Source organism: Cuculus canorus, chromosome 20 (assembly GCF_017976375.1).
Source record: "Cuculus canorus isolate bCucCan1 chromosome 20, bCucCan1.pri, whole genome shotgun sequence".
NCBI classification, from domain to species: Eukaryota; Metazoa; Chordata; class Aves; order Cuculiformes; family Cuculidae; genus Cuculus; species Cuculus canorus.
This window is the reverse complement of record NC_071420.1, coordinates 11463015-11490651: the sequence shown is the minus strand read 5'-3', so window position 1 is coordinate 11490651 and position 27637 is coordinate 11463015. Positions and strand designations below refer to the sequence as shown.

The 27637-nt window shown below is 47.1% G+C and overlaps 2 protein-coding genes and 2 non-coding genes across 5 annotated transcripts; 3 read left to right on the top strand and 1 right to left on the bottom strand.

Annotated features, from left to right (window-relative positions):
* Positions 1-1527: 1527 nt before the first annotated feature.
* PSPH (phosphoserine phosphatase) lies at positions 1528-15187 on the bottom strand. 2 transcript variants are annotated; one of them, XM_009558675.2, is made up of 6 exons: positions 14988-15187; positions 7043-7201; positions 6237-6371; positions 4562-4707; positions 3275-3423; positions 1528-1712 (listed from the first exon to the last, which is right to left on the bottom strand). In XM_009558675.2, exons 2-6 carry the CDS (start codon positions 7180-7182, stop codon positions 1602-1604), a joined length of 681 nt encoding a protein of 226 aa, XP_009556970.1. In that variant the 5' UTR covers positions 7183-7201; positions 14988-15187; the 3' UTR covers positions 1528-1601. The 2 variants fall into 2 exon arrangements, with proteins under 2 accessions (XP_009556970.1, XP_009556969.1); XM_009558674.2 differs by lacking the exon at positions 14988-15187 and having other exon boundaries at positions 7043-7375.
* Positions 15188-18804: 3617 nt separating this feature from the next.
* CCT6A (chaperonin containing TCP1 subunit 6A) lies at positions 18805-27411 on the top strand. The gene is made up of 14 exons (XM_054084910.1): positions 18805-18975; positions 19229-19292; positions 21081-21215; positions 21824-21997; positions 22155-22258; positions 22919-23029; positions 23521-23680; positions 23893-23975; positions 24865-24961; positions 25293-25440; positions 25746-25879; positions 25981-26083; positions 26810-26882; positions 27059-27411. The coding sequence occupies exons 1-14, from the start codon at positions 18842-18844 to the stop codon at positions 27129-27131; spliced, it is 1593 nt and encodes a 530-aa protein (XP_053940885.1). The 5' UTR covers positions 18805-18841; the 3' UTR covers positions 27132-27411.
* LOC128854214 (small nucleolar RNA SNORA22) lies at positions 21575-21706 on the top strand. Its single transcript, XR_008453193.1, has one exon. It is a non-coding gene; the product is annotated as a small nucleolar RNA SNORA22 (small nucleolar RNA).
* Positions 22657-22800, top strand: LOC128854213 (small nucleolar RNA SNORA15). The gene has a single exon (XR_008453192.1). It is a non-coding gene; the product is annotated as a small nucleolar RNA SNORA15 (small nucleolar RNA).
* Positions 27412-27637: the final 226 nt, after the last annotated feature.

The following is a 27637-nucleotide window of genomic DNA, read 5'->3' as shown; positions in this document are numbered from 1 at the left end:
TTGCTCAGCCTGGAGAAGAGAAGGCTGCGGGGAGACCTTTAGAGCAGCTTCCAGTGCTGAAAGGGGCTCCAGGAAAGCTGGGGAGGGGCTTTGGATCAGGGAGTGCAGTGATAGGGTGAGGGGGAATGGTTTTGAGCTGCAAGAGGGGAGATTGAGATGAGATCCTAGGAAGCAGTGTTTTGCTGTGAGGGTGGGGAGGCCCTGGCCCAGGTTGCCCAGAGCAGTGGTGGCTGTCCCATCCCTGGAGGTGTTCCAGGCCAGGTTGGATGGGGCTTGGAGCCCCTGATCCAGTGGGAATGTCACTGCCAACTGGATGGGCTTTGAGGTCCCTTCTGACCCAAACTGCTCTGTGATCCTATGAACTTGCTGACAAATAGGCAGCGTTTATCAAGCGTGTTCTGTGTAAGGACCCTGTGGGATCAGACACCGCAGTCACAAAAGACATAACATTAAATGAGAGTTTGTTAACTGAAGCTCAGAGAGAAAAATAAATACTAGGAACAGGTTAGATATCTCTAGCACAGACTAAGGGTGGTTGATCCACACTCGAGGCAGAGAGAGAGACTGGATCAGCGTCACAGTGTTTTCTTAATCAGTAGACAGTCGCTTTACAGGTTGATGACTCAGCTCCCATCCAGTTACAGGTTGATGGGGGGATTGTTAAATAAATAACTCAGTTGTGTGAACAGTGCGACCGTTCTACAAAATCACCGCTTTGGAGTTTACTTTCAAGTATTTTAATGAGGTTTGGGAACCGCTATGTCACTCACCTTAAAGTATCCTTCTTGCACAGTGCTGACAGTGCATGTGTCTCAGCACTGTGAGCACCTCATGTTGAGTCACAGTTGACATCGCAGGTGCTCCTGTACCCATATTGTAATGAAATCCGAGATACTCCTGCAGCGTTGTCTCCTACCTGTCCACTGTTTAACCTAGTTCTGATATTCTTCAGATGAGAAAGTACTTACCATACCCTTCACCTTTTAGACTATATTATTGTTCGTGTTGTTATTATTGATTAGACGAACTTCTTACTTGTGACCTCATTTCTTTTGCCTCCCAAAATAAGTAGTTTCCCAGAGAAGCTGTGGCTGCCCCATCCCTGGAGGTGTTCCAGGCCAGGTTGGATGGGGCTTGGAGCCCCTAATCCAGTGGGAGATGTCCCTGCCCATGGCAGAGGGTGGAATTGGATGGGCTTTGAGGTCCCTTCCAACCGAAGTTATTCTATGATTCTATGATCCTGTGATTCTATTAGCTCCAATGATTCTGAAACAATAGATATGCAGTATTGACCAGGGGCCAATCCATTAAGTTATTTTTAACTTATTGATGATTTCCTACCTTTAGTCTTCACTTGTGATTGAAAAATGAAACAAGCTTTTCTACCTCATAAAAAAATGTTTTTTAAGATCTTACCATTTTAATTGCAAAATATCAGAACAGAAAGGTGGCATTTGCACCATGAGTTTCAGGCCAGAGGTGAAGGCCCCCAACACCCAGAACCGTGAAAAAGATCCAGAACACAACTTTGCTAACAAATATATTTTAATTGCATTGTATAATGGATTTATAGCTGTTAAATATATTATTTACTGTATAATTTATCGTTCTTCCAGTTCCTTTAGCAGTTCGTCAAAGTGAGTAATGTACCATTTTGCTTTCTCCTTCACTTGCTTTCTGATTACGTTGCCTCCAAATCCAATGAAGCAATCCTGGCAAAACAGAAGGAATGGGCACATACATTATTGTGGCCTCATGTAAGGAACAGAGCTTAAGTTTGGATTTAAGATTGGATTTTGAAATCTTGGTGTTCCTCCTCACCCCTTCCACTGTTCTACTTTGCATGTTCATTTTTCAAATTAATTAACAAGCACTCATTGAGATTTAATTTTGGTTACTAGGGGTTGGTTCCAATGGCAAAGTTGTGGCTCAGCACCTTGTACCATCAAGATTGTTCAGAGCGGAGAATTTACTGCAAATCTGATGTAAATGTGATGCAACGCAAAGCCTTCGTACTCAAGAATGAGTTAACGTTCGAGCATGCGTGCAGCATCTCACAGTTATCCCCGTGCTGTTTATCTTAACTCTGTTTACCTCATTTGATAGATACCAAAACTAACCATTAACCATGTCTGCAATCATTAACCAGGAACAATCAGCATTTCTAAATCTTGGAAACCCAACTGCAGTGAAAGTGCAGTCTTCAAAATTTCCACTGCATTTTTTTGCCCTCAGGTCGGAAGCGTTAAGCAAATATTGAGCTGCTTTGGTCATGCACAGATTTAGTAGTGAGGGACCTGCTGTAGCAACTGGCAGCAGAACCAGCTCTCAGAATTTGTTCTTGTGCATCTCCTTTCACTGAGATGTCCATCCTGCAACGCTGGTGAGGAGGAGGCATTGAGGTACGTGGACGTAGAGAAAGGCGCTAAAGAGGCTTCATAGAATGGTCTTCCCATAGAATGGGACCTTAAAGCCCATCCAGTTGGCAGGGACACCTCCCACTGGATCAGGGGCTCCAAACCCCATCCAACCTGGCCTGGAACACCTCCAGGGATGGGGCAGCCAACACTGCTCTGGGCAACCTGGGCCAGGGCCTCCCCACCCTCACAGCAAAACAGTTCTTCCTAAGATCTCATTCAACGCAATCTCTCCTCTCTCAGCTCAAAACCGTTCCCCCTCATTCTATCCCTGCCCTTCCTGATCCAGAGCCCGTCCCCAGCTTTCCTGGAGCCCCTTTCAGTCCTGGGATCTGCTCTAAGGTCTCCCTGGCATCTCTCTGTGAAATGACCGTTTACAAAAGCTTTCTTTCTATTCAGTTTTTTATTATTTCACCCTCACAGCGCTGATCTCTTCAAAGGTATCATCACCGTACAGTGAGACGAACCCTCTTGCTAGCTCAGCATTGGGTAAATGTGCACCAGATCTGTGCCAGAGCTTCATGCTAAGCACCATTAATCAGTGTTCAGAACCAGGACCTTGGCAGGGTTAGACCTCTGCACTTACTGTGGGGACACTGGGGGGAAAAGGCAGATGTGATCAGCTGGATTTGAAGCAGGTCCCTAGGCTGTTGCGCTGTCCTCCTGACCCAGCCAGCATCCCAGCTGAGAGGCCAACACTGAGAGGGAGCAGCCACTGCATGATGCAGGCTAGCAACACAGACCTCTCTTAGGCTGTGGGAAGTGCTAAAGACTTCCCTGAAGAACTCAAACCGTACAGGTTTTGTTCCCAAAGGATTTGCTCGAAAGGAATTTAGAATTCCAATTCTTGTACTTACAGCAGGGGGACAGGCTTCCATGTCTGTGGCTCCATCTCCAATCATAACTACTTTCTTGAAGTGGAACTGTTCCTTCAGATGAGTAATCACCTTTCCTTTCCCCCCCGATTCAGCTGTTGGTTGTGTTTCATCGAATCCTGCGTATTCTCCTAGAACACGAGGGAAGGGCAGGTTAGACACACAGCGTATTTTTTTGTGAATGAAGAAAGATACCTATGCCTATGGTCTTTGTGACAGAAAATAGCTCATGACATGCGGTCCTGTAAGCCTCCCAGTATCAACATCCCAAGAAAAAACATAATTTGGAGTTAAGTGTGAAAACAAGGATTTTACCCAAGTCTCCTGTGAGGACATTTTCAAAGAGCTGAAATGCTAAGGCAAAAGAAGAACCCCTGTATGGGTCATGTTACAAACCCAATCCCAGTTGCTCTAGAGGAGGCTACGAAGATGATGCGAGGGCTGGAGCACCTCCAGCACGAGGACAGGCTGAGAGAGTTGGGGTTGTTCAGCCTGGAGAAGGCTGTGGAGAGAACTTAGAGCAGCTTCCAGGACTGAAAGGGGCTCCAGGAAAGCTGGGGAGGGGCTCTGGATCAGGGAGTGCAGGGATAGGATGAGGGGAACCATTTTGAGCTGCAAGAGGGGAGACTGAGATGAGATCTTAGGGAGAAATGTTTTGCTGTGAGGGTGGGGAGGCCCTGGCCCAGGTTGCCCAGAGCAGTGGGGGCTGCCCCAGCCCTGGAGGGGTTCCAGGCCAGGTTGGATGGGGCTTGGAGCCCCTGATCCAGTGGGAGGTGTCCCTACCCATGGCAGGGGTGGGACTGGATGGGCTTTGAGGTCCTTTCCCACCTAAATGATTCTATGATCCAATATGGTGTATGGACAGAGTGTGAAACATAGAGGAAGCGACAACCTCACTATCTATGGTTCTGCTTGATCGCACCAGCTTAAAGTCCAGAGCGGATCCACCACAGCACATCAGTGTCAGTACGTGCCTCAGAGTCACTGACAGGGAATTTTGCCTCTGAAAGCAGGTAAATGTCATAAACTCTTTGAAGGAGCAAGAGAAAATGAAACTCTGCTGTCAGCGCGTGTAACACATTTTTCCCTTTGGCACAGCTTGCCTGAATTCATGGTTTTGGTAAGGTCTTGCAGTTTTCCTGCTTGGAGCTATCTGAATTGATAACGAAGTCATGTAGGCTGGGCACTGTCCGTTGTCCGATATCTGACAGTTTGAACCAAAAAAGTGGCATTAATTAGCAGAGAAAAGAGAGTTTAAGCAATTCTTACCATTAAAATAAAACTTCAGCCTGTTGGCGAAGACGTTTGCCGTTGGAATGTTCAGCTGCAAGGCCACGTGCTCCACGATGCTCTGAAACCCTCCAGAGACCAAGAAGACCTGGACCCCTCGTTGCTGAAGCCTGCTGACCAGCTCCCTGGAAAGAAAGAGCTACGGTTGAGCGCCTGGGAGCATCGAGGGATAAAAAGACAGTTAAAATACAGCTTTCCTCCACATGGCTGCCCGTGTTTTGTGCTGTTCCAGGTTAGCTAGAATGCGTGCTGCTTCCCAGCTCCATCCACCTCTGCTGCCTGGAGCTTTTCTTGCTTTCTCTCCAAGTTTGTGTGTACATCTTGCTTGAAAGGAGCTGATAAAACCATCACATCCAGAGACAAACAGGTATTTGGTTGCTCAGAAAAAAAACACTGCCTATGAATGTTTTCTTTACACGTTCATACAGCTCACGTTAGTTCCCTTGAACAAATCAGAGCAGATCCAGTTCAGAGGTTTATTTGGAGTGAAATAAAAGAGCAAGAAAACAAACCTATAACGCAGAAAAATAGTAGGGAACGGAGGAGAGAGAAAAGCACTTCTCCAAATGCAAAATTGGGCTGAAAGGGGTGGAAAGTGAATGCATTTTCAGAGTCAGAGTGGGGTGCCCAGAGATCGATACCATCTTGAGAAGAAGGCACCAGCTCCAGAAAAGGAATGAAATAAAGGACAAGTTTTCAGAGCCAGTTAATGCCAGTGGGGCTGGAAGGCAGAACTTTCACAGGATTAGGCACCGCGGGCAGGAGAGCAGCGTGCAGCAATGCCAAGCCGCAGCGGCGGCAGCAGTAACAGCAGAAATACTGAAGAGAAAAGGAGAGCCTTCCAGCAGGCTGCACAGGGAAGCAGGAAGAAAAGGAAAGAATGAAAAGGAAAATCATGTGATTCTAAACAGGGAAACAATGTTCTCTCTGTGGTTACATCTTCTACAGAAGAAGCCCAGCATGTACTGCATTTCAGGGAGAAAATTCAAGCACAATGTTGCCTGAAACTACTACATGTGCTAAAAATATTTTAGACTGAGCATAATGGCCAGATTTTGCAGTAAAGAAATTATTTGCTTGAAATAAGTTGAATAGGAAAAAAACCTTTTCCATTTATATAATTCACGTTTACTCCAGACCAAAAGATGAATGGCCACACATTTATGTCTCTTTAATGGGTTTTAATACATTTTTAGGGAATTCAGCATAGAATGGGTAGCTCTGAACAGCAGTTCCCCTAAGCTGGGCCCAGGGGCACAACTGCACTTGAGAAAGGGGTAACAGAATTGGAGAACAGACCAAGGCAGTAGTTCATACTGGGGATTAAATATCCTCCCAGTTCCATCACCCATCAAAAGCCAGATGTGATTGAACAGATTATTTTCCGTGCCTATTTAATCCTTGAGCTGGAATTCGAGCTTGGCAGCCAAAACTCCAGTTAAAACCTAGCACTGTTCTCTTTTCACACGGATCCTTGGCCAATCGACATGATTATAAGCTCCTGAGATAAACTTTGTACGCAAACAACATGGAAATGGAATAGGAACACAAGCTAAACCAGCTCTATGGTCCTACAGCCTCATTAAAGCCACAGATATGTGTTGATTTACATGGTTTTGGAAGACTTCTGTGTTTAATCACCTGGAAGTCTTACCTTATTCCTGGAGTTAGCTGAGGTGGGTTGTCAGATATTAGTTTCTGCACCTGCTCATAGGACGGCCGTATGAGACCTAGTCGTGCCGTTAAAGCCGCTTTGAATGTCACGGTGCCACCCATAGCTCTGCGGGTCCTAGATTGTGATCCAAAGAAAACAGATCAGTGACACTTAAATGAGTTGAGGCTTCTGCCAGGAACAGTTGAAGAAGAACGACAAGGAACAAGGCAAGAACCCATAGGTTCTAGGTTACACTGCATCTATTGCAAAGGAGAACATTTGTACACTGAAAAGACTGGTAGCAACCAGTGGTTGCCCCACAGGCTGCGGCGCCTGTGAGAACCAGCGAGGCAAAGGAAAACACTTCACACTCTCTGTGAGTGCATCGGGGCCACTGGGACCGATGTTCTTGAACTGCAGATCAGGGCTCTTCCCTGAAGGTCACACAACTCTTGCTTCAATTGGAACATCATCCTCAGAGGAGCATTGGGAGAGTTGTTCCCTCTCCTCCATCTCACACTAAGGTCTGTCAGTGCTTAGCCGAGATCAGTGATGAGGCCTGATCTTTGTCTATCAAAGAACTGTACATTAGGGAATTGATATGAGGAGTTTTGTTGAGTGGCTCCACAATTACACTAGAAGTTATCTATTTCATTATGCATTAATTCCACTTATTATACCTAAAGTTCTTTTCAAACTGTAATATCTCCTATGACAGAGCTGAATTAATCCCTGTTGTGAATTCATTGCCACCTTATCCATGCTTATTTTTCTATCCCTATCAAGTTAACAGCAAATATACGTACATCTCTGCGACGGCGTCTCCGACTCCACAGAACTTTGCCAGCTCGTCGATGCCTTCTTCCCGGATGACGGTACTGTCCACATCGAAGCACACTGCATCGGCACTGCGGAAGATCTCTTTCAGCTCCAAGAGGGATGTCATCTTTTTCGGAACCTTCTTACTGTGAGGGGACAAGATAAAGTCTTTCTCTGAGTGGCAGCACTGCACTCCGTCTTGAGCCATTAGCGCAAAGGATCTGGTTCTGGTGAGGAAGGACGAGCACAGCCTGGTAGCCAGCTTTTATCAAAGAGCGTAAGTGGTGGTGGGGGTCTGGCTCGGCTGCTGATTTGCTCTCTGCCGTTGCTGCCTACTGATGTCCAATGTACGTCCCAGGTGGGCCGTGGAGCTTTGGGCAGTTGCTGATTTGCTCTCTGCAGGTTCAGCCTATTGACGTTCACATGGGGTTCAAGGTTGGAATACTTGGCATGTTCCAAACCATCAGACTGCCAGCTGCTGTGTGGGACTTGCAATTCTCTGCCTCATCTTGCCCTCACTGCTCAAATGGATCTTGATTTCTCATCAAACCCAGTCTAGGATGTCTTATTAGTTCCTCCTGGACATGTTAAAAGACACTCAGCCCTTAAAAATTTGCTTGATCACAGGAGACATAACTATCCTCAACCTATCAGTGAGTGGTTGTCCTTAAATCATAAAGGTTTAATACTTTTTTTGTGTCCCTATTAATATAAACAAAATATTTTCAGTGTCTATCAATGCATAGATGATTTCACCATTAACATGGGAATATGATATTTGATAAAACCCAGTAAAGACAAGGGCTTTGGGAACTCCACTCAATGCATTAAGTGGTCACAACGTCACAACAACTTTTTCCATTACAATGACTGGCAAAGGTTTATTTTCTTACACAAGGAGGGCACGGAGCTGGGGTAGGGTTTAGAGAGGAAGAGTGTGAGGAGTGGCTGAAGTCCCTGGGACTGTTCTGCCTGGAGAAGAGGGGAGACCTCATCGCGCTCTGCAGCTTCCTCACAAGGGGAGGAGGAGGAGCAGGCGCTGAGCTCTTCTCTCTGGTGACCAAGGACAGGAGCCGAGGGAATGGCAGGAAGCTGTGCCAGGGAAGGGTTAGGTTGGATGTGAGGAAAAGGTTCTTCCCCAGAGGGTGGTGGAGCCCTGGAACAGCTCCCAGGGAAGCAGTCTCGGCACCAATGCTGACAGTATTGCAGAAGTGTTTGGCCAATGCCCTCAGCCCCACGGTGTGAATGTTGGGGTTGTCCTGTGCAGGGACAGGAGCTGGACCTGATGATCCTTGTGGGTCCCTTCCAACTTAGGACATTCTGTGATTCTATGATTTTCTTCAGTTTTATATCTGTCCACTTAAAAGCACTGCTGAGCTCTACTTCTTCTGCTGATCACCTAACAAGGTGTTAGGCAGCTATTTTCTTACCCTACCCTTTCATAAGGGAATTCAGTGTGGACTTCACTATTCACCAGTCTGTATCTTTAGACATAAATAGAGCTTTCTGCCTCCACCGTTTCCTGGAGTTTTGTAAAAGCTTCTGGTTGGTTGTCTCTTCTAACCTCAAGACTTCTCTCAGGACATGATTTAGGCAGCACGTTGCCTCATTTTCAGGGAGAGGGGAAATACCATCAAACAGAAGGTTACATGCCTTTATTGTGTTCTATACCTTCACCTTTTGTTTTCCTCGCACTACGCTAATTTATTTTTCTCCTGTATATCATGTGAATTTTGATGGTGAGAGGTCTCACACACACAACTTCTGAAAAAGCATCTCTTTTTTTTGCCTTTTCTGGACAAACTGTGCACCCCAGGTACAAAAGACATCCAGTGGAGATGGAGAAGATGATCACTGTGGAAACACACAGGAGCTGATTGGTGCTGGGGTAGCTCTCTGCCAGACAGGAGTCATCTCGGGGTCACACACCACAAGCACCAGTTTCTGAAGTGATTTCTCTGTGCCTACTGAGAGATCACCACCAAAGAGTTAATGGTCAAGGCAGGAAAAGGAACCTTGGGTTTATTCCCATGACTGGTATCCATATGGGGAATATTGGGACATAAAATGCTTTATGAAAAGTTACAATAATCACTGGAAAAAATGTTTAGAACACACACACTCACCTTTTAATTGTTCATGTGTATAGGATAAAAGAGAACACTGCAGTCTTTCATTGAAAGGTAAAGTCTGGATAAATTAAGCTACAAGCCTAAGGTTGTGAACAGCTACGAACCTTGTTTGTAAGAGATAATCTCCATTAAACAGGTAGATAGGAAATAGCAAGAAACAGCAAGTCACATTGAAGGCAAAGCTATTTAAAGGCAGCCACGAAGCAGTACCGTTTGAGAGAGCTCTCCTAGCTATCCTGGAGCTTTCTGGAGTGAACACATTGCTGTAGTAACCAGCATGTGCTCGTGGCTTTTGCACAAGGCCAAGAATCACAGAATCATAGAATGGCTTTGTTTAGAGAAGACCTTTAAGATTGTGAAGTCCAACCATCGATCGGGCCCTGCTAAGTCCATCACTAGACCATGTCCCTAAGTACGACATCTATTTGATTTTTAAACACCCCCAGGGTTGGTGACTCAGCCACCTCCCTGGGCAGCCTCTGCCAGTGCTTGACAAATCTTTCAGTAAAGAAATTCCTCCCAATATCCAACCTAAGCCTCTTCTGGTACATCTTGATGACATTTCGCCTTGTCCTGTCACTGGCTATCAGAGAGAAGTGAACTAACCCCCACCTCAATACAACCTTCTTCCAGATAGCTGTAGAGAGTAATGAGGTTTCCTCTCAGTCTCCTTTTCTGCAGACTAAACAACCCCAGGTTCCTCAGCTGCTCTTTATAAGACTTGTGCTCTAAACCCTTCACCAGCTCTGTTCCCCTTCTCTGGACACACTCCAGCATCTCATGTTCTTCTTGTAGTGAGAGGCCCAAAACCGAACACAATAGAGAAGGTGGCACAGAAGCTTCTTCTGGGCTTAATTGTGTTGCAAGTGTGAGTGAGAATGGGAGAGCAGGTACCACCCACCCCATATGTTCATAGAATGATAGAATCATTGAATAGTTTGGGTTGGAAGGGACCTTAAAGATCATCTAGTTCCAACCCCCCTGCCATGGGCAGGAACATCTCCCACTGGATCAGGCTGCCCAAGGCCCATCCAACCTGGCCTGGAACACCTCCAAGGATTCCCGTGTTCCTCCTGTGAGTCTGGTTTGGGTGTGGGGAGGTAGGACACCTCCTGGGCTCAACCTCCCCTGTGTGCCCGAAAGCAAGGGTACGCAGTGAAGAGGAGATGATCCAGAAATGGGCTTTTACTAACTCCACCTCTGGGAAAGGCAGAAACAAGGTCTGTGCTAATGGTGCATCAGAGCATGGACATCCTGTAAGATCTGGTTCAGCCTTAGAAGTGTTACTAAAAGAATGGTTTGCTGTAAACAGCACGTGTTTTTCTACACTCTCCTATAAAGCACTGACGGCATTTACAGCACTGGACGTGTAAGATATGCTGCCAGATGCCATCAGCACAGCACACAGGAGCAACAGCTCTCTCCTACATGGCCATGAGCATAAAAGCTTCCATCTGACAGAGATCGGTTCTGAGCTAAGACCTGGCAGCAGGCAGACAGGTGACATGTGAATCCCGCGTTTGCTTTGTGTTAGCCTTGACTCGACATTGGCTCTGCAGCCCCATGTTTGTGTTGTCAGTGGAAGATGTTGATTTTCTGAGCAGGAGGGCTTTGACTTTAGGGCAGGCCTTGAGAGACAGTTGCTAGATGTATTTGTGCAGTGGACTTAACAAAAACCATCCATCCACTAATGTTCTTTAAATGGCAGGGTGTTAAGTTTTTCCAGCCTACTGGAAATTACAAATTCAGCCATGGGTTTGGTGCCAATTTTAAAGATTTGCTCTACTGGACAAACTTATTGCATCACTGTGGCATGACATTTGCGTCATGGTGTTCCAATACTGATTCCTTATTATGCAAAGCTGTCACGTTGCTAACATGAGGCTGCACTGCAATGTTATGATGTTATGATGCAATACCACTGTGTGGGGACACCACGGTCTGATGGATTTCTTGCTGAGAACCTGAAATCTATTTCTGGCAATGCCAAGCACAACCACAGACTGGGCAGGGAGTGGATTGGGAGCAGCCCTGAAGAGAAGGACTTAAGGTGGTGATGGGTAAGAAACTCAACATGAGCCGGCAATGCATGCTTGCAGCCCAGAAACCAACCGTGTCCTGGGCTGCATCCGAAGCAGTGGGACCAGCAGGGAGGGAGGGGATTCTGCCCCTCTGCTCCACTCTGGGGAGACCCTACCTGGAGTCCTGTGTTCAGTTCTGGAGTCCTCGGCACAGGAAGGACATGGAGCTGTTGGAGAGAATGCAGAGGAGGCCATGGAGATGATCCAAGGGCTGGAGCACCTCCCCTACGAGGCCAGGCTGAGAGAGTTGGGGTTGTTCAGCCTGGAGAAGAGAAGGCTGCGGGGAGACCTTAGAGCAGTTTCCAGTGCTGAAAGGGGCTCCAGGAACGCTGGGGAGGGGCTCTGGATCAGGGAGGGCAGGGATAGGATGAGGGGAACAGTTTGAGCTGCAAGAGGGGAGATTGAGATGAGATCTTAGGAAGAAATGTTTTCTTCCTAAGAGGATGGAGGCCCTGGCCCAGGTTGCCCAGAGCAGTGGTGGCTGCCCCATCCCTGGAGGGGTTCCAGGCCAGGTTGGATGGGGCTTGGAGCAACCGGATCCAGTGGGAGGTGTCCCTGCCCATGGCAGGGGGTGGAACTGGATGGGCTTTGAGGTCCCTTCCAAGCCAAACCATTCTATGATTCTATGAAATGCACAACTCATCAGTAGTTCTCGATCTCCCTTGGCCTGTGGCTTATTAAAATCTTTACCCTTTCTGCTAATAGGTAGGCACTGAATCCTGAAAAAACACAGACCTGGTTCTGGCTAATGCATCATCACACATGTTGGAGAATTCATAATGAACACTAAAGTAGGGAAGTTCATGCAGGAGCAAAGAGGATGACCTATGAAAGCAGATCCAGCTGTTGCAGGGAGTGTTGGTCATGGGAAAAGCAAATTTTAGGAGTTTGAAGTGATTCACTTGGCATGCTCTAAGGGTCTTCTGCCGTTGTTGGCAGAGCTCCTGGGGTCACCACCAGCTCCAGAGGCAGTCAGATGCCATTCCAAGTGATAACATGCCAATTGCAGTAACTGGTGAATTGTTTTCCCAGCCCTAAATGTAGATGAGAGCATGAGGCAAGGCTATCAGTGACCGAGTAACAGACAATAAGAGTAGGGGAAAAACAAGCAGAAGAGGTTCTGGTCCTTCCCTTGTTTTCAAGGTTTTCACTGGGCCATCCTGGCATGGTGTCTACCAAGAACCTGACTGGAATTCACCTCCAGGTGAGCACGTAGAGGAAATAAGGACATACGTGGCAGCTTGTCCACAGGAAGGTGCCACTTGGAAACATGAGCAAAAAGAATTGAAGTGGTGGAAAACCTTTCTATGGACAAATCTCTTACAGCTGTATCAAGGGAACAGCAGTTTTTAATCCAGAATGGCAGAGGCCTCCACAATTGGCAGAGATAAGGGCATCCGATCCCTTAAATGTGTTGATGTTTTAATGAGATGGCAAGAAAAAAGCAGTTCCCACAAATACTGAGTTCTGCCTCCATATGAAAAACACAGGTAGAAAATCTCCAAGCTTTCTGCTATTGAATTTCAGGCAGGTAATCCATTTCTATCCTATTATTTGCATGCTGGAAGAGCATCCAAGCAGCAAGCATTTTAACAAGTCTGATAATAAAATAATGTGGGGAAAAGCTGAAAAGAAGAAAAGTGAGAAGAAACAATGGGCAAAGAAGTGACCAGAGAAGACATAAGACAAGAGGGACAGAGGGAGAGGGGTAGGGTGAAACTTCAGATAAAGATGGAGAAAAGAAATCACAGAATTGTTAAGGCTGGAAAAGACCTCTAAGCTTATCCAGTCCAGCTGTCAGCCCTACCACGCCTACTAAACTGTGTCCTGGAGTGCCACATCTATACAGTTTTTGAACCCCTCCGGGGATGGAGACTCCACTGCTGCCCTGGGCAGCCTCTGCCAGGGCTTCACCACTCTTTCCGTAAAGAAATTTTCCCTACTAGCCAATCTAAGCCTCCCTTGGCACGCCTTGAAGCCATCTCCTCTTGTTCTATCACTTGTCACGTGGGAGAAGAGCCAGCACCCACCTCGCTACAACCTCCTTTCAGGAGCTGCAGAGAGTGATGAGGCCTCTCCTCAGCCTACTCTTCTCCAGACTAAACAGCCCCAGGTCCCTCAGCTGCTCCCATGAGATCTACTTGCCTCCAGACTATGAAGTACTTAACCTGGCCATTTGGAAAAACCCTGGCATTTCCATAAGGAATAGTTCTGTTTCGTAACAGAAAGGGTGGAGCCCCAGGAGTGAGCACAGGAATTATGTAAGACTGCATGTCAAAAGAAAACAACTGCAATCTTTTCTGTTTGCTGACCCTTCAGAGAAGGGCACTTGCCCCGCTGTGAAAAACAAACATCTGCAGTACTTGCTACACATAATGAAAGGGAAGGAGTAAGTGCTACTCAGAACTCCAGGTGTTCTGGAGCTGGCGTGTTTTGATGAGATCTTGATGAGATCTCAGAATCCTCACCGTGACTAGATGTCATTTGCTATCATACTTCAGCTTTCAGAAGTGTTGCCACGCTGCTATTTTGCATTATGTTCACATTTATTGCTGTGAAAAAAATGAAGATTGAGTAACTTACTGAACAACTACCTATCTGATGGTTCAGGAATATCCTACAGTTTGGAACCAGTCTCTGAGGGGTTTGATTCTGATTCACTTTCCCATTTAGCAAGGAGACAGTGAGCACTTTACCAAAAGTTGTGGCCACGCATGAAGCTCAGTTTTGGTCTCACTTTACCCTGAGTTATTTTCCTGCTATCAGTGAAGTTAATCCCAGTTTGCACTGTGTGGATGAGAACAGAATTACCCTGAGCTACATTTCCACAGTGGAGTAACATTGCATTGAGCGTGCTGTGAGAGTAACAGAAATGCAACCACATTAAACTGCTGCTTAAGAGTATGGGATCTGGAAAAAATTGGTATTGAAACTGCTGAGGACCTGCTCTCGCTGCAGGAATGGTCCTACTCAACAGTGTTTCCATGGTATTAGTTTAAACAACCATTTTATCTTCGTTGTTTCTACTCCTATATCTGTAAAATGGGAACAATACAGTAGCACAGCTTTTCTGTGCTGAACTTTAATTCTCAGTGTTAGCAGTATGTTCTGAAAGCTTTAGAGGAAAGGGGATAGATTAGCTCTATTAAAGCAAATTGTGAGTGTGTTTATATCCCAATAAGTACTACTCTTTAAAGTTCAACCCATCCATCCATAATTGTGAGTTTCAGTGTGAGAACAGGTGGATTCCACTCTTCATCTCTCTAAGCTTGCTTCACACCTCCTCATTTTCTGTTCAGTTTTCAGAGGTAGTAACACAAACCTGTATGCAAGTCAAGAGATGAACTGTTTGCAGCTATGCACCAATACCTGAACAGCAGCGCCTGACAGAGAATTGTTAGGCACCTTTTAAAAAGCAGTTAAAAAGCGTCAGAGAGAACCTGACGGATGTTGACATACACCTTCCAGCTCTCCAATCCCCTCCTGCCTGTCCTGACAAAATGATGATGCTTTCTCCCTGCACGATTGCATCATTCATTCATGCTGCTGTTATAAAACAGGCACCACACCGTCCTTGCATCTTGCAGGGCAGTATAGTCACAGCCCTGGCAGATGATATTCTCCATTTTCTACGCTATAAAAATATGGTGTTATAGATCTGATAAGCCAAACACCAACCCCTTCCAAACTCAGAGAAAAAAATGTTCCCAGTGACTTACAGTATTGTACTGGCCGTGGCTGCTGCTGCTGCTGCAAACCTCTTGGCTGCACAAGAAAAGAAGGAATCAGCTGAGACCTTCAGTCACATAAGTACAACGGCACGGGCTGAGCTGGAAGAAAGCCGCATTTTGTAAATCACTCTTTTATAATCTGCTGAGTAAGCCAGCCGGGATGTTTTTTTTAAAGGGTTGCACACATGTAACCAGAGAAGTCCAGCTGTTTGCTGTGGGGAAGAGAGGTGTAACCTTGCCTGCGCTGGGGGAGGAGCTCGCGCCCAGATTGGGGCGCTCCCAGCTTGGGTAAGCACAGTTTGGCATGGAGCAGACCCTGCACAAGACGATGAGGAGCTTGCTCACCCGTCAGCCAGCCTGTGCCATGGGCATGGAGGACAAGACAGGGCTTAGCAGCCTTGCGTCAGCGCAGGAGGACAAGAGGCGAGAGCCAAGGAAGGGCTCTGACGAGCAGCAGGCAGGAGTTTCTCTTGGCATGGGATCGGATAGGGACGCTGTTTTCTTTCCCTGTCGATGAGATAAAAGGTTTCCTGAGTTCAGATTGCAGTATCACACTTTGGCTTAAGCTGTTAGCGCATCAGAGTGCACAATGTTACACACCCACAAAATCAAAATTAATTGAAAGCTATGAAGGCAAAATTAAAATGACTGCTTAGGAGAAGGTTCTGTTTCATTTCCCCAAATGCAATGTTGTCAAAAGCAATGGAAAAATTGCCAAACCTGTCTGCTTGTGTTTTGGCATCTCCCAGCAGAGCTTCCCTCAGACAGGGCTTTGGGCATTGGCAAGGAAACAGGAGGCTGCCAGCCCAGAACTATGAGGCTGGTTGTGTGACTCAAGGTCAAGGAAGCCAGATTTAGCTGATTTAGCTGCTTCCACTCACTTGTGATAGGAGTCTTATGACTGCTGCCCATCGTGAAAACTGTTCTGCATGACTGGATGCATCAGTCACGTTCTGTGCATGCTCTCTTTTGCCATTCTGGCAGTATTAGCCCTCAAAACTACATGTATTAATTAAAATCAATAGCCTTGTGTGCCTCTCCTCCCACATTTTCATTTATGCTTTTCTCTGCACATGATCATTTGTCAGCAGGAACATCTATCAGTATCTCTTGTGTCAGAAAAAGATGGGACCAAGCTCCTTTGCTGCAAAACTGGTGTCATTTCACTGTTGGGGCTGGTCCTGTTTGTTGGTTTTATCGCAGCAGGACAGTATGTTTATAAAACAGATGAAGAAATCACTTCTGTGAATGAGGTTAAATGAAAACAGATTTTGATAAAGATGAAAGAAAACTGCCTTTACTGGGAATCTTGGAGGGTTTTGTGCCAAGATAAGCAGTGCATGGTTTGACTAAGAGAACAGCTGCTGAATATTGCATGAAGGATATTATCTTTATTTTGCTTAGTTTAACAACATGTTGATTGTAATTCAGCTAAATATTTTGATTCTAATCTAACGTAATTTGTTTTAAACCCATTGATTTCAAATGACAGTTTAGGCCTAAAGCATCTATCCTGTGTTTTTACCATGCATTAAAAACAAATATGCAGAACAAAGACTGAAAAAATAAGAAAGGCTTGTTCTGGTGTCTAAAAACACTGCAAAATGGGGATTTAATGTGAGATTGCTAATAAGAAATGTTACTAGACCATAAAATAATTACCTGCAGACATGTGATCCAGGAAAGAAACAGAGACAGCTCTGCTTGGAAGCTGTAAGAGGATGTTCGTGAGTGAAAAGCCCAGCTCATATGGATGGGTGCTCATATGGATGTGATACAAGCATGGCACTGAGATCGTATATGTGGAATTAAGGAGGAATTTCTTCATGATGAGAGTGGTGAGGCCCTGGCCCAGGGTGCCCTGAGCAGTGGTGGCTGCCCCATCCCTGGAGGTGTTCAAGGCCAGGCTGGATGGGGCTTGGAGCCCCTGATCCAGTGGGAGGTGTCCCTGCCCATGGCAGGGGGTGGGACTGGATGGGCTTTGAGGTCCTTTCCAACCCAAACTATTCTATGATTTATGATTCTATGTGATGATGAAACCTCTCCATCTGTACAAAAAAGTGGAAACCACTTACACAAGAGACCAGAATGGTTTTGATAACGGCTTTCCTTTTTCTTTAAGTATCTAAAATTCAAACTAAATTTTCCCAGAACAAGTGCTTTATCTTCCTACAGTAATAATTCCCCTCACAAAGCTGAGCCTGCCTGGGGAATGGCCAACTCTCAGCAACCAGCTCCATAGGTCACAGGTGTTAAGGATGGAGAATTCCTGCCTTCCCGAAGGGTATCACCCACCCGGGCCACAGCACAGCAGCAAGGAAAACATAACCTACAATATGGATGAGTTTGACTAGGCTGCCCTCTGCTGAGAAAAGCCCCGAGAGAACATCATAGAATCGTAGTCTTCGTATGAGAAGTGCTCCAGCTCTCTGATCACCTTTGTAGCCTCCTCTGGACCTGTTCCAACAGCTCCATCTCCTTCTTATGTTGAGGATTCCAGAAGCGGACACAGGATTCCAGATGAGGACTCACAAGAGAGGAATAGAAGGGTCTCCCTCGCCCTGCTGGCCACGCTGCTTTGGATGCAACCAGGGATACACTTGGCCGCCTGGGCTGCGAGCGCACGTTGCCGGCTCATGTTGAGCTTCTCATCAATCAACACCCTCAAGTCCTTCTCTGCAGGGCTGCTCTAAATCACATCATCCCCCATCCTGTATTGAAATCAAGGCAAAGACAGATTACGAAACAGAGAAACAAGGATAGCAAAATGTTTGTGTGTTGTAGCTGTTGGCTACAGAATCCAGGACAGAGCTGGGAGTTCAGGTGTTTTAACCAGGCACTGCATCTAGGCACCTCCAGTATTAGCACTGCAGCCTCCCAGGGCTGGATTTGGCATGGTTTGTTTTGTTACGGTTTCAGCAGGCGAGTAGCATCCCACAGAGAGATTTGAACTCAGGAAAGCTCTGCATGGCCTTGGGAAGGGTTGTCCCAAGTCTAGAAAGCCTTGTGACAGCTCCAGGCAGGAAGGGCTTGGGTGTGTGATGGCTGTTCAGGCAGTGCCTTCTGTGCTAAGGGCAGAAGAGCTCAGGTTCTGTGCTGAGGGCAGAGGAGGTGAGATTCTGTTCTCAGAGCACAGGAGCCGGGATTGACCTCAGCTCTGCATTTTTACCAGGAACCACTTTGATCATTAATCCTGCCCGCTTATCTATTAATTCTACCGATCTGTTGTTAAGTCACGCTGTTTAATCATCTATCCTCGCGGTCCCTCCCCCTCCTACCCCAACCTCAGCCTCCACTAACGACCACCCCCACTCTCCCTATACAAACCTATCCCACTCCTCCCGTTTCCCGTGGTGCCCCGCGGCTAGGCGGGTGGGACGAGAGGCGCCTCAGCCAATCAGAACGCGCCAGGCGCTCCTGCGGACCAATGGGCGCGCGCGTGAGGCTCAGAGTGTTCTAGAAGGGGAGGGCGCTACGGCGCGGCCCCGCCCCTCGCAGCGCAGCGCGCCCTCAATGGCCGGGCGGGAGGGGCCACAGGAGTGACAGGCCGATCAGCCAATCAGAACGCTGAAGGCGCGCCGCCGGCTTTGCCCGGAAGGGGCGGGGCGAGAGGCGGGTGAGTAACAGGCGTTCTAACCAATGGAAACGAGGCATGCACGGTGTTCGACCAATGAGCGAGCGTCGCTCTGAGCCGACTTGAAGGGGCGTGGCTCGATGCGGATGAGTGACAGACTGTTCAGCCAATGAGAACGCGTCCTGCGCGCCGCTGGGCCAATCGGAGCGCGCGGCTCGCGGGGCCCTGGAGGGGGCGGGTCCGGGTCCCCCCTCGCGGCGCGGTGGTCATGGCGGTGAAGGCGCTCAATCCCAAGGCCGAGGTGGCCCGCGCCCAGGCCGCGCTGGCCGTCAACATCAGCGCGGCCCGCGGGCTGCAGGATGTGCTGCGAACCAACCTGGGCCCCAAGGGCACCATGAAGATGTGAGGGGACCCTCGGTTATGGCGGGAGAGGAGGGGGAAAAGGCGGGGGGGGCGCCTCAGCGCGGCCTGAGGGGAGGCGTGAGGGGAGCTGGGGGGGGGCACACCCCACAGACATCAGCCGGGACTCGCGTGAGGCCGAGCCGCCGCTGGGAACATGGGAACAAAGGCAGAAGCCGCCCAGGCGGTCGGGTGGGGCGGAATGAATGGCCCGTGTGTGGCGGGCGCTGCTCACCCTGCTCTTTGTCACCCGCAGGCTCGTGTCCGGGGCTGGGGACATCAAGCTGACCAAAGATGGCAACGTGCTGCTGCAGGAAATGGTGAGCTGGGGGGTGCAAACGTTCTAGGGGAGGATTAGGAGGAAGGAGCCTGCTCGTGTGACCTTCCGGTGCCTGGCGCTGCGGAGGGAACACGACCCTGCTGCCCCCAGCCCACATTTCTGCGGTGTTAAGCTCTGAGAGCAAATGTCCCATCGGATAAGTGCAGCTTGGTAGGGTTTGAATGAAGATTGTGTGCTAATTGAGCAGGTTTAAAGGAAACAGGAGCTGAGAGTGGTAGTTCTGGTGCCTTCCATTTTGCTTACAGAAGGCATCCGTCTGTTGTATTGGAGCAGGCCTAGAGCAGCAGGGTTCTTCATGGGTGCGTGGCTTGGGAGGCATTAAAATCGGAGTGGTGGATGCAGCTCATCTCATTTTCCTGCCTGGGGTTGTGTCACAGTTTCCCTCCTATAAGGGTGAAGCTTACACAAGAGATGATGTGGCTCCACAGGGGGACTGTGGATGGGGACTGTTGGATGCAGGGTGCTCCCATCCCTGGGGGAACATAGCCTGACAGCACACATGGAGTGTTACACTGGTTCCTCTAAAGTTTGAAGTTAATATACATGGTGATCTGACAGACAGGAAGCATTAATTACACCTATTCTTTCCCACTAAAGGTAGTGCTTTAAAAAAAGTGGTGAAAAGCTAAATGACAGTATAAATTATTCTATTTAATTTTATCTCTCACTAACTGCAGTTACCAAGCACCAGTCTCTTCAAATGTGGATACTGTTCTGTAGGTTTGTAGGCTTAAACGTAAGTTAAAATACTCTTCAGTCAGCCACTAGAGATGCTGAGTGAAGTGTGCTCCCTAAATTAAAGGATTGGCTTCTGTAAGTAACCCAACGTCATGTGTAGAGCTTGGCCAGATAGGCGTGATGCTCAAGGCTGGAACACCAAGTGTACTACTTAGCAGAGGAACTGGCAAGAAACAAGCTGGAGCATCTCCCATCTGAGGACAGGCTGACAGAGTTAGGGTTCAGCCTGGAGAAGAGAAGGCTGCAGGGAGACCTTAGAGCTGCTTCCAGTGCTGAAAGGGGCTCCAGGGAAGCTGGGGAGGGGCTCTGGATCAGGGAGGACAAGAGGGAACAGTTTTCAGCTGAAAGAGGGGAGATTGAGATGAGATCCTAGGAAGCAGTGTTTTGCTGTGAGGGTGGGGAGGCCCTGGCCCAGGTTGCCCAAAGCAGTGGTGGCTGCCCCATCCCTGGAGGGGTTCCAGGCCAGGTTGGATGGGGCTTGGAGCCCCTGATCCAGTGGGAGATGTCCTTGTCCATGGCAGGGGGTGGAACTGGATGGGCTTTGAGGTCCCTTCCAACCCAAACCATTCTGTAATTCCGTGGTTCTTTAGCTTCATAAGGGTGAGTAAAATAAACTGCCAAAGGAACAGCAAACCAGCTAGGATGTGTACAGCACTGATCATGCAGAGATTCTTAAATGAACTGTAAAGACGCTGGGTTTAGTGCCAGCAGCAGTCTGGTTGTGATGGTGTACCCTTAGCCCAAAGAGGAAAAGGGATCTGTCAAGCTCATGGTGAGTTGAGGACTAGTTTGGCTCTTAAAATTTTTGTGTACACGTGCATGATCTGAGGAGGGAAGTCATGTTGCATCGATTAATTCAATCAGTTTGGCATCAAACTTAGCTCCGTTGCTCATTGGTGTTATTTGTTGAAAGCTGTTGACATGAATCATGAAAACATCATCGAGTCCTTAAATACTTTTGTTTAGCTGATTTCAGATGGATTGCTTCCTGTACCAGTGCAGTAAGACTGATTTCTTTTGTTTTGTTTAGCAAATACAACACCCGACAGCCTCCTTGATAGCAAAAGTAGCTACAGCACAAGATGACATCACTGGAGATGGTACCACTTCAAATGTCTTGATCATTGGAGAACTCCTAAAGCAGGCAGATCTCTACATTTCTGAGGTATGTGTGCAGCATTTCTTTTGTAGGTGGACGAGTGGAAAGTTTCATCTGAGACAGTTCAACTTGTTCTGTGTTTAATGCCTAAAACTGGTAATATGTCACACATGAAAGTGAGTGTGTGTTTATGTTTAAAATGAGTGCATCGTGGAACTTGTAAAATGGAGGAAAAGTGGAAGAGGGAGACTTGAAAATTAAACCCACTTACTGTGGATACTGAAGCTTTTAATAAGGTTATGTCTTGATAACCTGCTGTTACCTCTTTTGTACCAGTTAAGATGCTTCTTTTACTTGTATGTTTACAAGGGGATCGCTGGTATTGGGTATTTTGGATAGTATAAGCTGCAAAAAAGGCATTCACATTGCACAGTGAACACCCAAGTGTGCTTTGTAGTTCCCTTGGTTTTAATTCTGTGCAAGAATAATCTGTACTTTTCCTCTGCATTGAAAGGATTTGCATTCCTTTCACATGTATTCAGAAGGACAGTACACGTTCTTGTCTTTGTAGGATGCATATTCCCTATGTTTTGCCTGAAACTACAGGTTCCACATGTGAAAAAGTACTGTTTGTTTTCTGTTGTCTAATGGTTTCCCTTCTTCCCTTGCGTTAGGGTTTGCACCCCAGAATAGTAGCAGAAGGATTTGAGATTGCAAAGGACAAAGCGCTTGAAGTTTTGGAGCAGGTCAAAGTAACCAAAGAAATGGATAGGGAGACTCTTATGGATGTTGCCAGAACATCCCTCCGTACTAAAGTTCATACTGAGCTTGCTGACATCCTAACGGAGGCAAGTGACCTGTCTTTTCTGCCTTGTTTTGTGCAAAGAGGTGCAAGTTTTAAACTGCTCTCGTTTCTTGAGGGAAGGGTGGATGAAAAGATGTGAACTTGCACTTTGGAAAGACTGATGGCCCTCTGGGGGCTTTTCTCCCTGCCCTTTATTCCAGGCTGTAGTAGATTCTGTCTTGACAGTCCGAAAACCGGATGAGCCTATTGACCTCCACATGATAGAGATAATGGAGATGAAGCACAAATCGGAAACTGACACAACGTAAGTGGCGAGTATCCTTGAGCCTCAGTTTTACATCCCAGTAGCCTGGGGTTTTGGTGTCTTTTTAGAACTTGGGTGCCTTAAAGCTGCCTCTGGAAGAGTCTTTGGGGAGGGCATGAAAGAAAGGCAAAAATAGGTATTTCAGCTGTGAATTACCTAGACAGCAGAAGTTCCCCAGTCACTGAGCTTGATGGCAAGAGAGTTTTGAATAGCAGAGTAACACTGACTTAGACTTCTACATAACACTTTTTAGTATACACTTTTAGTAACTGTGTCTGTAGCTCAGTTACACTTTAGGCTTTTATCTCTTCATCACAAATACAAAATAGCATTCCATAAATGGAAACTGGATTGTAGACATCTCATTGGATATCCGTAGGCTCTTATTTACCTTGGTGGCATGGATGAATTCTGCACTAGCTTTCCTCAGTAGCTAATGCAGTCAGACACTATGCCAGAGTAAATTCCCTTTTTGCACTGAAATGGGTGTGCTTTTTGTATGAGAAAAAATACACGGGTGTGCCCGTGGAAGTGGGATACATGATCGCTGTTTGCACCCGACACAAGCGTGCAGGCAGTTCACATTTGACAGTCGCTTTTCTGCATTTCCGCAAAGTGAGTATCTTGTGTGCATCGACAAAACGTTTTTTAATCTTTCAGGCTGATTAGGGGGCTGGTTTTGGATCATGGTGCTCGTCATCCTGACATGAAGAAAAGAGTGGAAGATGCCTATGTCCTTACTTGCAATGTATCTCTAGAGTATGAGAAAACGTAAGTACACAGCAGCAAGGTGAGGAGCAGAAAACGCTCCTGTCTTACAGAACTTTGATTTAAGGTGTGCTTAAGTAAGAACTGTAGACTCTTCTAGAGTGAGGTGGGCAGTATAGAAGGTGGGTGCAGCCCTTTTTTGGAAAAGGGAAAAGCTAGTGGCTGAGGAAATGTCTTTGAGAGGCAGAGCATTGTACTGGGTTTTATTTTGTTTTATTGAAGAAAGGCTGGAAGTCCTTCCTTTCTCTTGCATTATTTTGTGCTTAGAGCAAACATCTAAATATACTTTAGATTTCCAAATGGAAAAGCTCTAAAGTGGAGACCAGGAACAGCTTGGTGTTGTGTGCTGTTTGTGGAGAGTGTTTCTTGTTTGGTTTGGTTTTTTGTTCGTGAGGTTTTTTTCAGAATGTAGCTGAAAGGATTGATTCCTTACGCTTTAAGTTTATTTCTGCAGCACAGAGGACAGTTGTCTCACTTGTTGTTTTCTTTATCAGAGAGGTGAGCTCTGGATTCTTCTATAAAAGTGCAGAAGAGAGAGAGAAGCTGGTGAAAGCAGAAAGGAAGTTCATTGAAGACAGAGTGAACAAAATCATAGACTTAAAAAAAAGAGTCTGTGGCGATTCAGACAAAGGATTTGTTGTGATCAACCAGAAGGTGAGGTGAATGGTATAGCTAACAAGAAAAATTAAGCTGAAATATTAGCTTTCTTTCATTGCACACTATGTGCTGTTTTACTCATTTTGAATATGTACATACAGTTCCTACTTGAGAGGTTCTTTGAGCCCTGAGGAGGAATTACTATTGCCAGTCTGGGAGGGTGGTTTTGGCTTTTTCTTTATCCTCATGGCTGCTTTCTTTGTTTCTAGGGAATTGACCCGTTTTCGTTGGATGCACTTGCGAAAGAAGGTATAGTTGCTCTGCGGAGAGCTAAAAGGAGGAACATGGAAAGGTCAGTTCCTGATGAGAGGAGAAGGTTAAATCACTTGCTCTTCCAAGTGTGAACAGTGACTCGACTCTAGTTTGAATCCACCTTTAAGGACTTGCACTAAAAAGTCTGCTTCAGTCTATCCAGCTCTTACTGGTGTTGCTAGGGGTGGTTTGAGCTATCAGTATGCTTTAGGTGTAGGCACTTACAGAGTAGACTTTCAAGCTTCTTTTTGTGAAGAGCTCTTTGTTAAACACAAGCGAACTGTTCCCAGCCTAGGTAGCTTGGTGTTCTGCATGGCAAAATACTACTGTTGTGTCATAGAATTCCTAGATTGGAAAAGACCTTTGAGATAAGTCCAACCGTACCTGTCTACTACTAAATCATACCCCTAAATACCTCATCTACCCACCTTCTAAATACCTCCAGGGGTGGTGACTCAATCACCTCCCTGGGCAGCCTCTGCCAGTGCCTGAGAACCCTTTCGGTGAAGAAGTTTTTCGTAATGTCCAATCTGAACCTTCCCTGCGCAGCTTGAGGCCGTTCCCCCCATCCTGTCTCGTCACTTGGGTGAAGAGACCAGCATCCACCTCACCACAACCTCCTTTCAGGCAGGTGTAGACAGTGATGAGGTCTCTCCTCAGCCTCCTCCAGGCTAAACAACCCCAGTTCCCTCAGCTGCTCCTCATAACCCTTGTTCTCAGGCCCCTTCCCCAGCTCTGTTCCCTTCTCTGGACACGCTCCAGCCCCTCAATGTCTTCCTTGTAGTGAGGGGTCCAAAACTGAATGCAGGATTCCAGGTGTGGCCTCGGTACTAATGCAGTCAGACACTATGCTAGAGTAAATTCAGTCAATGACTTCCGATTTACTTAGCATCAGGCGACTTCTGAGCTGAGTGCTTGTTTTCTCTCAGACTGACCCTTGCCTGTGGCGGTACTGCCATGAACTCGGTGGAGGATCTTACCCCTGACTGCCTGGGACATGCAGGGCTTGTCTACGAGTACACGCTGGTGAGTACAGCCGAGGTGTCGCCTGAGGCCAGGGCAGATATGCCGTGCTGGATGCCAGCTTTCCTTTTGTCTCCACATCCCAGTGTCCACTTGTATGTGAACGTCGCCCTGGATACCTGCTCTTGTCATCATGTGTTGCCCTGTTATTTCCAGAGTACACTGTTAATATCTGTAAAATGGAGAGAATGGAAATGGAGCTCTGCTGCTTCTCATCACTTCTTAAAGTGCTGTTACTGCAGAACTGAATTTGAAAGTCTGTTCAGTGTTTGTTCCTATGTGTATACGTTGATTAAGCAAATGTATGACATGACTCCATAACTCTGGTTTGCAGGGTGAAGAGAAGTACACCTTTATTGAGAAGTGCGACAACCCCCGCTCTGTCACCCTCTTGATCAGGGGCCCGAATAAGCATACGCTTACGCAGATCAAGGATGCAGTACGAGATGGTCTGCGTGCCGTTAAAAACGCTATTGAGGATGGTAAGCCCCCACTCTATAGCCACAGTGATGATTTTTTGTTGTAATTCACATCAAAACGGGTGAATTTTATATCAGCTTCCTTGGTATCCGATGCACTCGGGCACCAAGCTGAGTGTTTCAACATGAAGTGCTTTTAGTTACTGTTTTCACACCTTGCATTTTGCAAGCAGTTAATGGTGTAAGTATTCCCCTGATACAAGCTGTCCGTTCAGGGATAAGGGGAGAGCTCAAACTACACCAAAAATTCCCTGTTTGGATTGGAATTGGTGCTTCCTGTGAAGTCGTGTGTCCCATTTTCTCTGCAGGATGTGTGGTCCCAGGTGCAGGCGCGCTAGAAGTAGCAGTAGCCAATGCTCTTGTTAAACATAAACCTAATGTCAAAGGAAGAGCTCAGCTTGGAGTTCAGGCTTTTGCTGATGCGCTGCTCATCATTCCTAAGGTACAAGGAGCTACTGAATAAAGTGGCTTTAAAGCATGCTAATGCCCATCGCGTTGTCTGCTCAGTTAATGAACGTCGTGAAATAATGTCTCTTCTGTCAGGTTCTCGCACAGAACTCCGGTTATGATCCCCAGGAGACACTGGTGAAGTTGCAGACAGAGCACGCAGAATTGGGGCAACTCATTGGTGTTGATCTCAACACTGGTAAGAACTTCCTAAAATAATGGGGTGATGTCCCAGTAAGAAACTGCTTTGGGTTGGCTCCACGGAGAATGAACTTGCTGTGAATGCAGGAGGTTGATTGTTTTCTCATAACACGTTGTGCCGAGTGCCCCAGCGGGGCCCTGTTGCTACAGCCGTTCTGGGTGCGCAGTGCTACCTCATCTGCTGGGGTGCTGTGATAAAGCTTGCGGGGACACAGTTGGATAGTACCAGTGTTAGATGGGAGACGGCCTTGCTTTCATAGCATCACAGAACAGTTTGGGTTGAAGGGGACCTCAAAGCCCACCCAGTTCCACCCCCTTCCATGGGCAGGGACACCTCCCACTGAATCAGGGGCTCCAAGCCCCATCCAACCTGGCCTGGAACACCTCCAGGGATGGGGCAGCCACCACTGCTCTGGGCAACCTGGGCCAGGGCCTCCCCACCCTCACAGTAGCAAGTTTCTTCCTAAGATCTCATCTCGATCTCCTCTCTTGCAGCTGAAAAACATTCCCCTCTTCCTCTCACTGCCCTCCCTGATGCAGAGTCCCTCCGCAGCTCTCCTGCAGCCCCTTTCAGCACTGGAAGCTGCTCTAAGGTCTCCCACAGCCGCCTTTTCTCCAGGCTGAACAACCCCAACTCTTGGCCTGTCCTCAGACAGGAGGTGCTCCAGCCCTCACATCACCTCTGTGAACTGGTGATTTAAAGGCTCTCTTACTTCTCTTGTAGGTGAGCCAATGGTTGCTGCAGCAGCTGGGATCTGGGATAACTATAACGTCAAAAAGCAACTACTTCATTCATGGTAAATGCTCGGTATTTTCACTTTAAATAGCAATGGGGAGTTGTTGAAATTGAGGGAGGGATATGGAATTGAGGGATCCCACGTATAGGAAACTCATGAAAGGGAGAAAGAAAGCTGAGTTGCCTTTGTATTGTGTCAAAATGGATCTTCTAACACTATTCATGTAATATTTCTAGCACGGTGATCGCCAGCAACATTCTATTGGTGGATGAAATTATGCGAGCTGGAATGTCCTCCCTTAAAGGCTGAGCAGGAGCTGCAGTTGTCGGTGGCGGCAGCTCCCGAGTGCCCCCTGGAGAGTTGAAGAGATCGCCCCGAAGGCACTCTTCCTTAGCTGGGGCGGATTTTCCCAGCAACGGAAGTTAACCTGCAGTAATGAGCAGCCCCTTTTTGGTAATCCTGGCCACTCAAAATATTAGCAGCTACTCAAATATTTGGCTCTAAAAATCAGTTATTTATTTTTGTTTTCACTGAAGCGTACGACTTGAGGTTGCTTTTCTTTTTACCCAATAAACTCTTCTGTTCTGTGCTGCTGTGTGTGTCGGTTATTTAAAACTGCCTTCCTTGTGCCCAGCCCTTGCCCTGTTCCCTCTGTCTGCAGCCTCTGGAGCCAGGGGTGGCTCCAGCCCTTGATTTCACGATTGATTTCAACACTCGCTGTGGCAGGTGGTGACAGTGCTGCTCCCAGCTCTGCCACCGGAGCCATGTGGATTCGGACCTGGAGTTCCAGTCTGCTGTAAAGTGGATTAAACATC